General features: G+C 40.2%; 1 protein-coding gene across 4 annotated transcripts in view; it reads right to left on the bottom strand.

The window, feature by feature from the left end:
* Positions 1-2,934: 2,934 nt before the first annotated feature.
* The window catches only part of LOC111546238, a 21,821-nt gene continuing 9,086 nt past the window's right edge, over positions 2,935-15,669 (bottom strand). Inside the window, exons 1-2 of one of the 4 annotated variants that reach the window (XR_002732705.2) lie at positions 4,704-5,114; positions 2,935-3,131 (exon numbers count right to left, since the gene is read on the bottom strand). Coding sequence is in view for 1 of the 4 variants with exons in the window: in XM_023217550.2 (XP_023073318.1) it covers positions 2,979-3,131 (153 nt within the window). In the remaining 3 variants the exon portion in view is untranslated. Of the gene's footprint in view, positions 3,132-4,703; positions 5,115-9,490; positions 12,784-15,669 lie in introns of those variants that run through there. The other 3 variants (XM_023217550.2, XR_002732703.2, XR_002732702.2) reach the window with 3 other exon arrangements.

Below are 15,669 nucleotides of genomic sequence, written 5' to 3' on the forward strand. Positions count from 1 at the left end.
AGAAGTTTTATCCTGTGGGAAGGCTTAAAGCTGGAGCTTGTACTAGGGCCTGCTTTAATGTTTTGAAGGCTGTTTCTGCCCCTGATTCCCATTCTATTAGATGAGTATTTGCCCTCTGGGTCTCCTTGATTAGAATATAGAGGGGTCTGGCTATCTCACTGTATCTGGGGATCCACAGTCGGCAAAAGCTGGTGATTCCAAGGAATCACCACAACTGTTTTAATGTCTTAGGGCAAGCATAAGCCAGTATAGGCTGTATTCATTCCTTGTTGAGGGCCCTGGTCCCTCTGGCTAAGATTAGGACTAGATATTTGACCTGCTGGAGGCAAAGCTGAGCCTTCAACCTAGACACCTTTTACCCTTGATTAGCTAGAAAGTTCGAGAGATCTAGAGTAGCCTGCTGGCATGAGGCTTCTGAACTGGTAGCCAAAAGTAAATCATCCACATGCTGAAGGACCAGAGTGCCTGGACTTGAGAAGTGGCTTAGATCTTGGGCCAGTGCCTGACCAAACAGATGAGGGCTATCCCTAAACCCTTGGGGCAAGACCGTCCACGTAAGTTGGGACATGTGGTCTGTGGGATCCTCAAAGGCAAAGAGAAACTGGGAGTCAGAGTGCAGGAGAATACAGAAGAAGGTATCCTTGAGGTCCAGAACAATGAACCATTCTGCTTCCTCTGGTATTTGAGAGAGCAAGGTATAGGGGTTGGGTACAACATTATATGGAGGAATTACTGTCTCATTGATGAGTCTCCACTGACTGCTTGGGTTTTTGTACTCCTAGAATTGGGGTTTTGCAGGGACTGCTGCATTTCCTTACTAAGCCTTAAGCTTTTAAATATTTAATATCCTGTCATCCTTTATGAACTTCAGGCCTTAAGGGATGTTGCCTTTGATAAGGAAAAGTGGTGGGATCTTTCAGCCTGATTTGGACTGGGCGGGCATTTTTCACCCTTCCAAATTGTCCTTCCAATGCCCAGACTTAAGGTTTCATTCCCTCCTCAAGTAAGGGAAACAAATGGGTAACTTGTTCCCCATATTCATGTAGATAATAGCTCCAGCTTTGGCTAATATATCACTCCCTAATAAGGGTGTGGGACTTTCAGCTTAACAAGAAAGGCATGTGAAAAGAGCAAAGTCTCCCAATTACAACTGAGGAGGTGGGAGAAATACCTGGTTACAGGCTGTCCCAGGATTCCTCAGATGGTAACAGACCTTGAGGACAGTTGTCCAGGACAAGAGATTAACACTGAGAAGGCCATGCCAAGTCCAGGAGGAAGTCAATTTCCTGGCCCTCAACGGTTAAATGTACCCAGGGCTCAGTGAGGGTGATGACATGAGCTGATCCTTGCCCCAGGCACCCTCAGTCCTGTTATTAGATTATCTGGTTGGAGGCTTCTGGCGCAGAGAACCTTTGTCCTCTGGGGCAGTGTGCCTTCCAGTGATTGCCTCGGCATAGCAGACATGGACAAGGGGGCAGCTTGTTTCTCGCTGAACAATCTTTTTTAAAGTGTCCTTGTAAACCACACTGATAACAAACCCTACCAGATGATTGGCCTGCTCCATTTTCTGTCCTCTCTGAACCACCAAGGTTTGTTTGTCTGAGGGCCACGACTAAATCTATGGCCTTTCTCTGATCTCGCTTTTCCTTTTGGGCCTGTTTCTCTTGGTCCCTATTATAGAACACCAAGGTTGCCAGGTTTAATAATGCCTCCAGGTTTTGTTCAGGGCCCAGGGCTCACTTTTGGAGCTTTCTCCTGATACCTGCAGCTGACTGGGTAATAAACTTAGCTTTTAGGGTCAGTTGACCCTCGAGTGAGTTGGGTGACGGGGGAGTATATTTTCTTTTTTTTTTTTTTTTTGAGACGGAGTCTCGCTCTGTCGCCCAGGCTGGAGTGCAGTGGCTGGATCTCGGCTCACTGCAAGCTCCGCCTCCCGGGTTTAGGCCATTCTCCTGCCTCAGCCTCCCGAGTAGCTGGGACTACAGGCGCCCGCCACCTCGCCCGACTAGTTTTTTTGTTTGTATTTTTTAGTAGAGATGGGGTTTCACCGTGTTAGCCAGGATGGTCTCGATCTCCTGACCTCGTGATCCACCTCTCTGGGCCTCCCAAAGTGCTGGGATTACAGGCTTGAGCCACTGCACCCGGCCAATTTTCTTAAGGCCTCTCGTAGCCGCTTGAGGAAAGGCAGAAGGATTTTCTTCCTTTCCCTGAGTTATGGGGGACATCATTGAATAATTCATGGGCTTTTTCCTAATTCTTATTAGTCCTTCTAAAACACAGGTCAGCAGATGTTTATGACTCCAGTCCCCATGACCTGAGTCTAGATCCCAGTGGGGATCCATACTGGGGATGGCTTGTTGACCAGTAGGGAATTTGTTCCTTTCTTCGACTGTCATTCTATCATTTACTTGACTAAGATACGAGGCATCTTCAAACTCTCGGGCTGCAGCTAAAGCTGCATTCTTTTCATTAAAGGCCAAGGTTTGATCTAACCATAGCATGCCATCTCTCCAAGTGAGATGGAAGGTTTGCCCTAGAACCTGTAGGACATCTATGTACCTATCAGGATCATCTGAAAACTTCCCCAGGTCTGCCTTGATCTGCTTTAAATCAGAGAGGGCGAAAGGGACATGCACTCGGGTTGGGCCAAATTCCCCTCCCCCTACAGCTCGAAGGGGACATAACCAGTAACCCGGGGTTTTTTGTGGTCCTTTGGAGATCTCTTTGTTTGTTTCCTTCTGGGCAGGGGAGATTAGAGGAGACTCATTAATAGGAAGGAGAGCTATAGGGAGGCTAGGATACGGGGGTAAGCTGAGAGGTCCTCCTGTGGGATATAAATTGCAAGCTTTGCATAGTTGTGGATTCTCCTTCAATGAAAAGAAATCTTGGACATAAGGTATTTCACTCCATTTGCCTTCCCTCTTACAGAAAAGGTCAAGCTGCAGGATAGTATTATAATTTATACTTCCCTCAGGTGGTCATTTTTCCCCATCAGAGAGCGAATGTTGGGGCCAGGCCATAGTGCAGAAAAAAATGAGCTGCCTCTTTTTCAGGGCTTGTAGGTCAAATTGGTCCCGATGGCTTTGACTGCATTTCAAGGGTGAGCCTGTTAATGCCTGAGTGTTTCCCATCTGAAAGACAAAACCACCCATGGTTTTGGTTTGTTTGTTTCTCCCCCTGCCCAAGAACCTGCAACCTGGACCCTGCTGATCAGAATAGTTACACTCACCGACGCAGCAGCAGAAACACCCCTTGCCCAAGAACCCGCAACAGTCCCTGGACCCTGCTGATCAGAATAGTTGTGCTCATCATGCAGCAGCAGAAACACTAGTTTTCCTCCTAGACCATAAGGAGGCCTGAGGAAGGTCGGATTTAGTGGCCCTTACCGACGCATTCTCGAAAACCTGCACCCTTGCCTGTCCTCCTAGACCACAAAGAGGTCTGAGAAAAATTGGATTTAGTGGCCCTTACCGACACATTCTCAAAAACTGTTAGAGACCTAAGCATTCTCCTGTTAGTATTGGGACTTTACCCCTGTCCTATAAAGATGTGATGCCCCCAAAATGAAGTAGAGGGCCGTACACTGAGGGAGGGAAGGGATCTCCAGGGTTGGAAGAGTGACCCCTTTTGTTCTCATTTCTCATCATATGAATAGGAAGGATATCGTTTCTGAAGCTCCCCATATCATAGCTTCAGGAATAGCTTTTGTTAGGCCTGCTAGTCTGAGGAGGGATCCTAAAATTCCAGATAGTTCCCCTCCACCAGTGAGGCTTTGGGCAAAAATTATGTCTTTCTGATTGGTGAGCCCAGGTGCCAAAAGAAGGTAACAGAGGGCCGGGCGCAGTGGTTCAGGCCTGTAATCCCAGCCCTTTGGGAGGCCGAGACGGGCGTATCACAAGGTCAGGAGATTGAGACCATCCTGGCTAACACGGTGAAACCCCATCTCTACTAAAAATACAAAAAATTCGCCGGGCGTGGTGGTGGCACCTATAGTCCCAGTTACTCAGGAGGCTGAGGCAGGAGAATGGCGTAAACCCGGGAGGCGGAGCTTGCAGTGAGCTGAGATCTGGCCACTGCACTCCAGCCTGGGCAACAGAGCCAGACTCTGTCTCAAAAAAAAAAAAAAAAAAAAGAAGGTAACAGAGTCCTGAAGTTTATACTAGAAATCATTCTTATAGGAGAAACTAGAAAAGCACCAGAGACAGGAAGTGGTTTTTAGAAGAGGGACTAGCCTCAGAGAAGAGAGGTGAGAGGAAGTTTGTCTGGCAGGCATTAGGACCCAGGAGGCAAGGGTCAGGATAGATAAGATGGATAGGCAAATGGATAGGCAAATATCCATCCTATCAAATCCAGGATAGATAGGATGGATGGGCGACCTGACTGAGAGCTCCGCTCATGTCTGCAGGATCAACCAACTTGTTGTCGGGACTCCAGAGCTGAATGGCTTTCCTCTCTGTCGACCCTCGGCTCTGCCCAGAAGTACAGGAAAAGTGGAAGCTGGTTCCAGGCAAACTAATGTTCACAACTCTGAAGAGTTGGGGGTTGTTATAGAGCCCTTTCCCAGAAAGCCTGACACCCGTGTCTTTAGTCCGGTGGCTGCACTAATCACTTTTAACTGGCTGACAGGTGCCCTGGATTTAGCTCCCAAATTCTAAGGAAAAATAGGACAGAATAGCAAGCAAAAGGGGTCCAACGGTACTCACTGCTTGGTGATAGTAGGGCCACAGTCGCCAAAATATGTCCGGAATTGGTTCCTTCTGGTGGGTTCTTGGTCTCACTGGCTTCAAGAATGAAGTCACGGAGCCTTGCGGTGAGTGTTATAGCTCTTAAATATGGTGGGTCTGGAGTTTGTTCCTTCAGATGTTCAGATGTGTCCAGAGTTTCTTCCTTTGGGTGGGTTTGTGGTCTCACTGACTTCAGGAGTGATGCTGCAGACCTTCGCAGTTAGTGTTACAGCTCTTAAAGGTAGCGTGTCCAGAGTTGTTTGTTGCTCCCGGTGGGTTCATAGTTTCGCTGACTTCAAGAATGAAGCTGCAGACCCTCGTGGTGAGTGTTACAGCTCATAAAGGTAGTGTGGACCCAAAGAGTGAGCAGCAGCAATATTTATTGTGAAGAGCAAAAGAAAAAAAGCTTCCACAGTGTGGAAGGAGACCGGAGCAGGTTGCCGCTGCTGGCTCCGGTGGCCAGCTTTCATTCCCTTATTTGGCCCCGCCCACATCCTGCTGACTGGTACATTTTACAGAGTGCTGATTGATCCATTTTACAGAGTGCTGATTGGTGCATTTACAATCCTTTAGCTAGACACAGAGTGCTGATTGGTGCGTTTACAATCCTTTAGCTAGACAGAAAATTTCTCCAAGTCCCCACCCGACTCAGAAGCCCAGCCAGCTTCACCTCTCAGTCTCACCTTGGGCATATGAAACTAAAGAGAGAGTCAGGAACCAAAAAGAGCAGTGGGGTGGGGTTTGAATGACCTTTTTCATTTCATCATTTCATTTCATTTCACATCGAATCCCTGTTCTCTATAATTTTTTCCTCTCAAGTCTTAGCCCAGTTTGGCAGCCCTAGATTCCAATCTGTTTCTCTTCAATCCATTAAAATTTCAACTTGGATCTAGTCCCCTATTTTATGAATTTGGAAATGCCGTCAGGGAAAAAGTCCTGTTGAGAGTAGAGTTCACCACCTGTGCTTTTCCTCTCAAGTATTGTAGCCTGTCCTTTCCAATCCTGCAGGATTTGGGTGATTTCCAGTTTCTTCACACAGTTGTTTTATATATTAGTTTTTATGCTTGTTTTCAGCAGGAAGTTAGTTCATCATATCCTGAACTAGAAATGTCAATATTATTTTTTAGGAAAATAAATCTGACTGATGACAGTAGATGAATTGGGAGAGACTGCTGGCTACAAGGCTAGTTAGGAGGTGAATGCAATCATTTAAATAAGGAATGGTGGGTTTTGGCTAATGAACAGTTTGCCTTTGGTTTTGAAAAGAAAGGTTGGATTAAAATCTTTCATTCATGGTGTCTTATTTTTATTTACTCTGATGAAGTAGTAATATCAAGTAACAGTTATTGAGTGATTGCTATGTTTTATGCACTGTTCTACCTCCTTTACATGGATTTTCTTACTTAAGCCAAATGCCTATTGGATGCTATTATCATCTATCATTCTGATTTTACAGATGAGGAAACTGAGATGCATAGGATTTAAACGACTAGCTCAACATCACATGGACAGCAAATGGCTCTTCTGGGCTTTGAAAGCAGGCCTGCTGGCTCCACACTCTACGCTTTTAACCACGATCCTCTACTACCTCTCATTATTCCCTGGAATAGGAGTTATCTTTTAAATGGGAGAGGCTGATAGCTCACATTCTCAAGGGGATAAAAGCAGAAAAGTGGCTTGGTGTGATGGCTCATGCCTATAATCCCAGCACTTTGGGAGGCCAAGGTGGGAGGATTGCTTGAAGCCAGGAGTTCAAGACCAGCCAGAGCAACATAGTGAGACCCCCCATTTCTGCAAAAATTAAAAAACTAGCTGGGCACGGTGGTTCATAGCTGTGGTCCCAGCTACTTAGGAGGCTGAGATGGGAGGATCGTCTGAGCCCAGGTGGTCAAGGTTATAGTGAGCTGTGATCACACCACTGCACTCCAGCCTGGGCAACAAAGTGAGACTTTGTCTCCAAGAAAACAGAAAGAAAAGCAGAAAAGTGGATTAAATGGTTATTTTTTGTTGTTGTTTGGGAAAGTCAGTGAAGTAATTCTTAAGGAAAAGTGATAAATCCAGAGAAGTGAAATTAAAGACAAACATAAGCTAAGCACTTAAAAAAATGAAAGAATAGATTTAAATCTCTGTAAATTCAGTAGTAAAGAGTTGTGATGTGACCAAGAGTAAGAAGTCAAGACAAACAGATACTTGGAAGATCAGAAACTGATTTTCCATAATGATAAAGTTATTCTTTGATATCTTGTATGTGGATATTTCCCCTCATAGTTTTTTCTTGTTTTCTTGGTGATGGCTCATTTTAACTTAATTTCTTTTAAAGCAAGTCTAACTACTTGTTAAATGAATGAAAGAGGGAGTACCATTCTAACCTTGACGAGTTATAATTTCATCGTCATTAAGAGCTCATTCACTTTGGCTTACCCACTGGGATACGGGTCGGTGCCCTACAATGGAGCATGGAGGCCACTCCACTAGAGGGCGTTGAGGTCTTGTCTGTTCGGGGAGTGAGGGTATGGTTTGATTTATGCTTATTTTGATAGTTTGACATAAATTAGTGAAGGGTTTAAAGAAAGACTAAAGTTAAAGATTTAATTTATCTAGCATAATTTATGGGAAAATGTAAAGAAATTATATATTCTTCAACTTATTTTCTTGGTAACCACTTATGTTAATGAAAAGTCAAGAGTTTCACCTGAAACCAAATGTGACATTATTTGAAATGTAGCCATTGAATTATAAGGGAAATAAATAAATAAATAAATAAATAAATAAATAAAATTTGAAGATATCTTGTAAAACTATTTTTTTCTAATCCAATTTTGAAGATATCTGTTGTTTTCCTCAGACGATTTGAAATAGTAACTTGATTGTTTTGTAAAAAGTGACTTAAAAAGAGACTCACCAAACTCTAGTCAATGGTTACTTCTGAGGGAAAAGAATGTGATTCTGGAGAGGGTGAAAATGTTTGCTTTTTATTCACTGTACCTCTGTGTGATTTGAATTTTTATGAACATAAATTTCATAATTTAAATTAAAAGAAGTATAAAATTCAATTGTATTTAAAAATGAGGTTAGGAAGCTAATTATAAAAATGGATTTGAACAATAAATCCAAGGGATTTGAAGTATAATCTGCCTAAATATGAAATAATACAGAATCTGTGACATCAATAAGCATTCTATAATACAACATTGAAAAGGAAGTGAGGGTGTTGTTACACTGTATACTTTAGCAACTCTTGGGGTTTCTAATGTATAGCCACATATAGCCTCTGAGAAGGTCTTCAAAAGTGAAACTTACTGAATTTGGTCTAACCCCAATTATACTAGTTTATTTGACAATGAAACACTTTTTTTCTTCCCACTTAACAAAAGACTTAATAACGGTTGTATAAAACTCAGTTTGGGAAAAACCGACATAAACAAAAGAACAAACTGTATGTAAAAAATTTGACCCAAGTCAAAGTAAATTATGTCCTGGGATAAGATTCTTTATATTAATTTTAAGCTGATGGAAAAAATAGGTGCACTGTATTATATTTTTTTCTTTCTGTGTTTTTATTGGAAATATGTAGGTTTCTTTTACTTCTCTTGGAAGTATATCGTGGATAAATAAAACATGAAACCATATAAAATGATGTAAAAATCTATAAATGCAAGTAGTGATTCCAGAATATCACTTACAAAGCACCCTTGAACTGCTGTGCCCCGAGGAGTGTTTCGTGGTGGAAGACAAGAAATCACACACATTGATGTTTTCACTGCTAGCCCAAATGAAAAGGCACTCTTCCTGCCAAAGATCAGAGTGAAAACACCTCTTTAATCTAACCGGTAGGGGAATATCAAACAGGCACCTGGTCAGAGAACCACAAAGCATGTTGAAAGTAGAGCACATCCTTAGAAATACTACTTGTCAAAGCAGGATTTTAAGTGAATTTTGGACAATCAGATAAGCAAGAGGCTGAGCTTTTTTTTTTTTTTTTTTTAAATAGAGATAAGGACTCTGATGGTGAAAGTGATGGATGAGAATAGTTTAGGACATACTACAGAATTCACAAAACCTGGAAAATGAAAAAAGACAGCAATCTAATTTGAGCAAGTGTAAAGACCATTTTCTTATCTATGCTGGCTAAGCATGTAGTTTGTGTGTGTGTGTGTGTGTGTGTAAATATTATCTAGTATCATGCCTCCAACTGTGTAGTATGAAATTATGCACACATAAGTTGTGTATGTAGCCATTATTCCTCAGAATAATTGGTAATTCTCCTTCAAGTCTTTATTTATTTTTCATGAACTACAGGTTAAAGAATCTCATAGGGTATCTGGTGGTAGGTGGCCCTAACGAATTAAAACAGCCAAAATTCAAAATTCTGTTTCCTCAACTATGTGAAACATGATAACCATGTTTTGTCATGATAAGCATGCATTAAATAATGCTTATTTTTGTTTATACAAGTATGTTTCCAAAACTATTGTTTTATGTTTTAAATTTTACATGATAGCATGTATAAGCATTCTTTTACAGCTTGACATTTCTTGACACTATATTTTTGAGATTTATTTATATGAATACCTGTTATTGGAGTTCATTCATTTCAACTGTTGTATGGAATGCTGTTATATAAATAAATAGTTTCTTTACAGGAAGTTAGCTTGTTTATACATACGTGTGTGTGTGTGTGTGTATATATATATATATATATATATATTTTTTTTTTTTGGTAGAGACAGGGTTTCACCGTGTTGGCCAGGCTGGTCTTGAACTCCTGACCTCAAGTGATCTGTCCACCTCAGCCTCCCAAAGTGCTGGTATTATTTATTATTGGCATGAGCCACCATGCCTGGCCAGTTTCTGTAATTCTTTATTAGGAACAATGGTATGATGAATATGTACTTTGTATTTTGTCTTCCTCAACACACATAAAAGCTTTTCTAGGATAGCCACTGTCTTGGCCTGCTCAGGCTGCAAAATACCATGCAAATGCAAATACAAAACACCATAGACTGAGTAGATTAAACAAGCAAAACTTATTTTCTCACAGTTCTGGAGGACGGAAGTCTGAGATCAAGGTACCAAGGAGAACTGGGCTCTGGTGAGGCCCCTTTTGCTGCCTTGTAGGTGGCCACCCACTGTGTCTTCATGTAGCAGAAAGAGAGAGAATGAGATCTCTTTCTCTTCCTCTTCTTAGAAAGACACAGTGCTATTGAATTAGGGCCTCATCCTTATTACCACATTTAACCTTAAATATTTCCTAAAGACCCTGTGACCGGATGCATTGAAGGTTAAGGCTTTAACATGTGAATTTGAGAGGACACAATTTAGTCCATAGCAGCCACTTGGAAGTGAAATTGCTGGGTTGTATGGGAAGTGCATCTTCAACTTTTCTAGGTACTTCCAAATTATTCCCCAAAGTGGTTGTAAAATGTACATACCGACCAGCAACTGTATACATGAGATATTTTTACCTGGAAGAACTTAAAAATCCCAAATGAAAAGGGGTATAATCTTTTCAAATTGCAATTTCTCCTTCCCATTGCACTGATATCTGGCAAGTCTTCCAAGCAGTTATCTAATTGGCTTCTGCCAATCAAATCTCATCTTTCACAGCCATGACACCACAAGGAGTGATCTGTTCTCTAATCCCAGTATGAAAAACACTGACCTTACTCAATCCAGAAGAATATCTCTAGAGGTCAATGACATAGGATAGAGTTGAGTTGGGGCATAATCTCAAAAGATACAATCCCTATTGCCTTAATTCCAAATGTTGAAATCCTGAAAGATCAAAATACCAAATATATAATTCCGGAGAAAAACTTATTTATTTAGCGATAGGGTCTTGCTTGTTGCTTAGGTTGGAGTGCAATGGCTATTTATAGGCACGAGCATAGCATATTGCAGCCTCGAACTCCTGGGCTCAAGTAATCCTCCTGCTTCAGCCTCCCAAGTAGCTGGGTGGGACTACAGGCATGTGCCACCAAACCCAGGTAGAAAGAATAATTTTAAAAAATTTAAAAAATACATTTATTTACATTTTAAAGGGAATTTATTTGAGAAACATATAAAAACATGACAGAACACATCATAGGCCACTTTACACCATAAAATAGGCAATAATAACATATACATTTTTGCAAGCATAAGCACTCAAGTATTCTAATGATAGCCACACGCATATAACAGTTATGAGCAGACAAACCATATTCATTAATAAATAAGTCAAAAAGTGAAATGTATAAACACATATCACTATGGTTGGTAACTGTGTGCACCCAGCTTTATAAATGCAGTCATCTGAAATACTATGATGGACAACCTGCATGTTTCAATGAGACCCATCAAAAACCACATTGAGTCACCACCACATATGCAGTTGCCCAAGCAGCTGACATCTTGAGATATTTTATCTTTCACAAATTCAGATGTACAGAAAGGACATCTCTTCATTATTAAGGAAGTTTTGACATTTTCATATACGTGCACAATGCTTACACACAAAGTCAACGTTCTAATATTGCACTTTCATAGAGTCAAATTTGCAAAAAATGCATAAAACAAATTAGAACTCTACAGAAGTCTTTACACAACTTACATCTCCGGTACTGGAAATGATGCAAACATAGCATAGGAAGTCGGCACTATATGTGAAAGAGTATAAGTCATATATGATTGAATAATTTGGCCAGGGAGATTGCTGTATTTTTCATTTGCATTTTTACTTCTTCTATGATTTTTGAAACACTCACTGCAGTGGTGTTGAAGAGTGACTGTGGTCTACAAATTTTGTAAGTATGCGCAGTCCGTTTGAAAGTCTGGTTATTGCTCAGTCATTGCAATTAAGTGATTTTCTGCTTTCACAATGCCAATAGTAATTAGCTTTTAAAGTTTTATCTTTCACTATTAGGAGGCCTCATACACTTAGATCATCATAGCCTTTTGTGAGAGAAAAATTTCACAGATGTCTCCCGTTATGTTGCAAGTAATACAGTAAGGAGGAATGACATTTGGCTTCCTTAATACCAAATCTATTTTAGTCAAGGTTCTCCAGAGAGACAGAACAAATAGGATATGTGTATAGATAGAGGACAGGAGCTTTATCAGTAGGATGGGTTCACACAGTTATGGAGGCTGAGAAGTTCCACAACAGGCCGTCTGCAAGCTAGAGACTTGGTTCAGTCGAAGTCTGAAGTTCACAGAACTAGGAAAGCTGATGTTGTAACCGAGTTTGTGGCTGGAAGCCTCAGCACCTAGGAGATAGCTTGTGAAAGTCCTGAGTCCGAAGACTGGTGAACAGGGAGTTCTAGTGTCCAAGGCAGCAGAAGGTCTACCCCACCTCTCAGAGAGAGACCAATTTGCCTTATGTGTTTCTTCTCTCTCCTGGCCTCCAGCTGATTGGATGGTGTCCTTCAACATTGACAGCAGATCCCCCACACCTAACTACTGAGTGAGTTAACCCAGTCAGACTCACACACTAATCTCCTCTGAGAAAACCCTTACAGATACATCCAAAATAATGCTTTACCAGGCTTGTAGGCTATACACAAGTCCACCCTTTGTCACCCATATGCATCGCCTTAAACCACATTTAATTTCCAAATAAAGACAGCAAGATAATAGTTCTGACTAACTTGATGCAATTAACATGATGTAACTATCCAGTGTGCAACTGAAAACACACTAATCCTTTCCCCCAGAATTCAGCATTCAGGATTTTAATCTTTCATGATTGCGATTTTGGGGATTTTGGTTGTTAGGGATTTTGATCTTTTGGGATTTCAACATTCAGAATTAGGGTATTTGGGACTGCATTTTTCAAGATTATAATTGGCACTGGATAGAACTACTCAGTGGATTCAAATTGGCAGCTGGAATTCTTTCCCAGAAAAGCCAGGTCCCATTTGCTGTGACCAAATGACACAAATAAAGTTTCAAGTCTATTGCAGTGGAGTCCATCAAGCTCCAAATTGTCTCTGATTCCAGCTGTGGAAAGCCAGTGTGTTCGTTGACATCCACAGTGACTTCCCTTTTTTTCCTTTTTCAATCAGGATATTTAGGTTTCCTTAAAAATGGTTTAAATGGCATCAGATGCCGTCTCTTTCACTCACTCTGCCACCCTCTCTCCTCCAGGTTAGCATTTTGCGTTCTCATTTCTACAGCACTTTCTCATTTCTATGGCACCTTATTTTCTTTCTGCTAATGTGATTCCTCCTCATGCCTACACAGAGAAGTTTTATTTGCCCCCTGAGGTGCTTGTATGTGAATTGAGAAGAATCTGCTCAGAGAAAGAGATGGTTTCGTATGTTTCAATCATGTAGACAGTCTATGAATCAAAAGGGATTTTTCAGACTGAGTTAAACAATCTATTTTTCTTCCTGTATGTGTCACCATTTTTCTGGAAACTCTTACTTATCAGGTACAACTTTCCTTCAGGAGGTTCTCTGACAGCTCAATCATGTTCTATGCTGGATCCCACAGTGAAGCCAGAAAGCTGAAAGTGTTTGCAGTTCTCATTTCCGTGGCAACTGTCTGAAGGACCAAATACGAGATATTGATTCACTGTAGGACCCAGCAGAAGAAGGAACTGAGTGGTGAGGAAAACCCCTTTTAGTCAGAAATTTTTCATTAGGAGGTCAAGACCTTTGAAAAATTAATGGAAAAGTACTGAACAATACCTTTACGTATTAAAAAAAAAAAAAAAACGCACAAATGCTGTACTGTTCTTAACTAGGGAATTTTACATTTGTGTGTCATAACGAATCCATTTCCTCTTCACTGTCCCCTGCTCCGTCTTCTTTCCATAACTGTCAGTCTATCCATGCCTTTTTCTTTCCACTGTAACATGATGCCTCTCTAACCTAGCAGAACTGGAAAAATACTTAACAGCTAAAATGTACAACTGGATATGAATAATTCCATACATTTGTGGGGCTCTCTGAGCAATGGACCAGTAAATACTGCCCAAGTTGTGCTATGCAGATTCCCTGCATTATCTTGGGAAAAGAAAGTTTCCTGAGCAGTAGTCAACACGGGAAGTTGAATGGCTTTCCAGTTTCTCCTGCCTTAGATTTTTATTATTTTTATTTAATTTCAAAGACTGAATTTTTAGAGCATTTCTTTCATAGTCAAATACAATTGTAAAACACATTGGAAAGTCAAATAAGATTTGTTTGGATAATCTACCATCACCTTTGGCATGAAAAATCAAGAAGTCACTAAAATGTCCCCTACTGTGGGGGTAGAGGGATGATGTGTCTACGCCACAGTTAGGCAGTATACATAATCCCCATGAAAAGACTTTGGCTTAAGGTTGTTGCAGCCTTCAGAGGAAAACTGATGAAAACTTGAGCACTTCTATATATCAAGCTGTTTGGCTTTTTTCAGCCACATCTTAATTTTTATTTCCTAGCAACTGTGCTATGTAAAAAGGATCTGAGGGTTTTGAAAAGAACGTATTGCCAGGCGCAGTAGCTCATGCCTGCAATCCCAGCAGTTTGGGAGGTCAAGAGGGGTAGATCAATTCAGGTTAGGAGTTTGAGACCAGCCTGGCCAACATGGTGAAATCCCATCTCTACTAAAAATACAAAAAATTAGCCAGGCGTGGTGGCACATGCCTGTAATCCTGGCTACTCGGGTGACTGAGTCAGGAGAATAGCTCGAACCCAGGAAGTGGAGGTTGCAGTGAGCCAAGGTCACGCCACTGTAACCCAGCCTAGGCAACAGAGCGAGACTCTGTCTCAAAAAAAAAAAAAAGTATATATATATATATATATATATATATATATATATATATACACACACACACACACACACACACACACACACACACATATAATTGCAAAAATCTGTCATTTTTATAGCTAGCAATTAAATTGAGACACTATTTTTATTATGATCATTATTAAGACATTTCTTTCAAAGTCACTGAGTAACCTACTCAAATCCATGTCATCATCAACTTCTTATCAGGGGGTCAGAGTGAGACAGAGAATTAAGGCAGTTATCCAGCAAGAGTGAAACCCCTAATTTGTATTATTGCAACATAGTTGTCCTGTAGTCTATGTTTTTAAGCTCCCATTTATTATTTCTTAGTGTTCATTTATCAAGTTTCTTTATTTCTCACAACTTCTAATAATTTTTTAGAAACACTGAGTAAACTCTGCCATTGTAAGTCCTGAAGGGAATTTCCGACATAAATGGACCAAAAGCACAAAACCCTGTAAGTAGTTAGGCAAAATTCTTCCTTAAAGTTATGTCAGTCAAGATGTTAACATAAAGATCTACCTTTCTTTAGTGCTCAAACACTAAAAAGGAATTGTATGTTTGCAGATATCATTCCTATGTTACATTTTTGTTGATTATTATACGAATATTAGTGCACATATATAGATATATATGCACATACATCTATCTACACAGACACTCATAAAACAAATCGTTTGTACCTTCAGTTTCTTGGTGGTGTTTTGCTTTCTTAGGCACATGCTTTTTTCATTCTTATAACCTCAAAGGACAAAGTATTTTACATGCTTTATCATTGTTTGTTAATACTGTTGATAGTTATAACAATGAGCCTTAGTTCAATATTAAAATATTTATTAATTGACAGCTTTTTGAGTTGCTGTATGATTTTAAAAACTTATTATTAATATTTTTAATGGACAAATTTTAATTTTATGCATGTATGGGGCACAATGTGATGTTTTATTATACAGTTTGTATAGAATGTGGCAATGATTAAATCAAGCTAATTAACATATCCATCACCTTGATTACCTATCTTTTTTTATGATGAGACATTTTAAATTTATTCTGTTAGTGACTTTTTTTATATTTATAATACTACATCCCAAATTCTATAAGACATTAAAAAAATTTTACTATGATTTTTAAATTACTACTACTGCTATGACTTTTGCTATGATTTCTTTTTTTTTTTTTTTTTTTT

This window comes from Piliocolobus tephrosceles, chromosome 3 (genome assembly GCF_002776525.5).
Source record: "Piliocolobus tephrosceles isolate RC106 chromosome 3, ASM277652v3, whole genome shotgun sequence".
Classification (NCBI taxonomy): Eukaryota; Metazoa; Chordata; class Mammalia; order Primates; family Cercopithecidae; genus Piliocolobus; species Piliocolobus tephrosceles.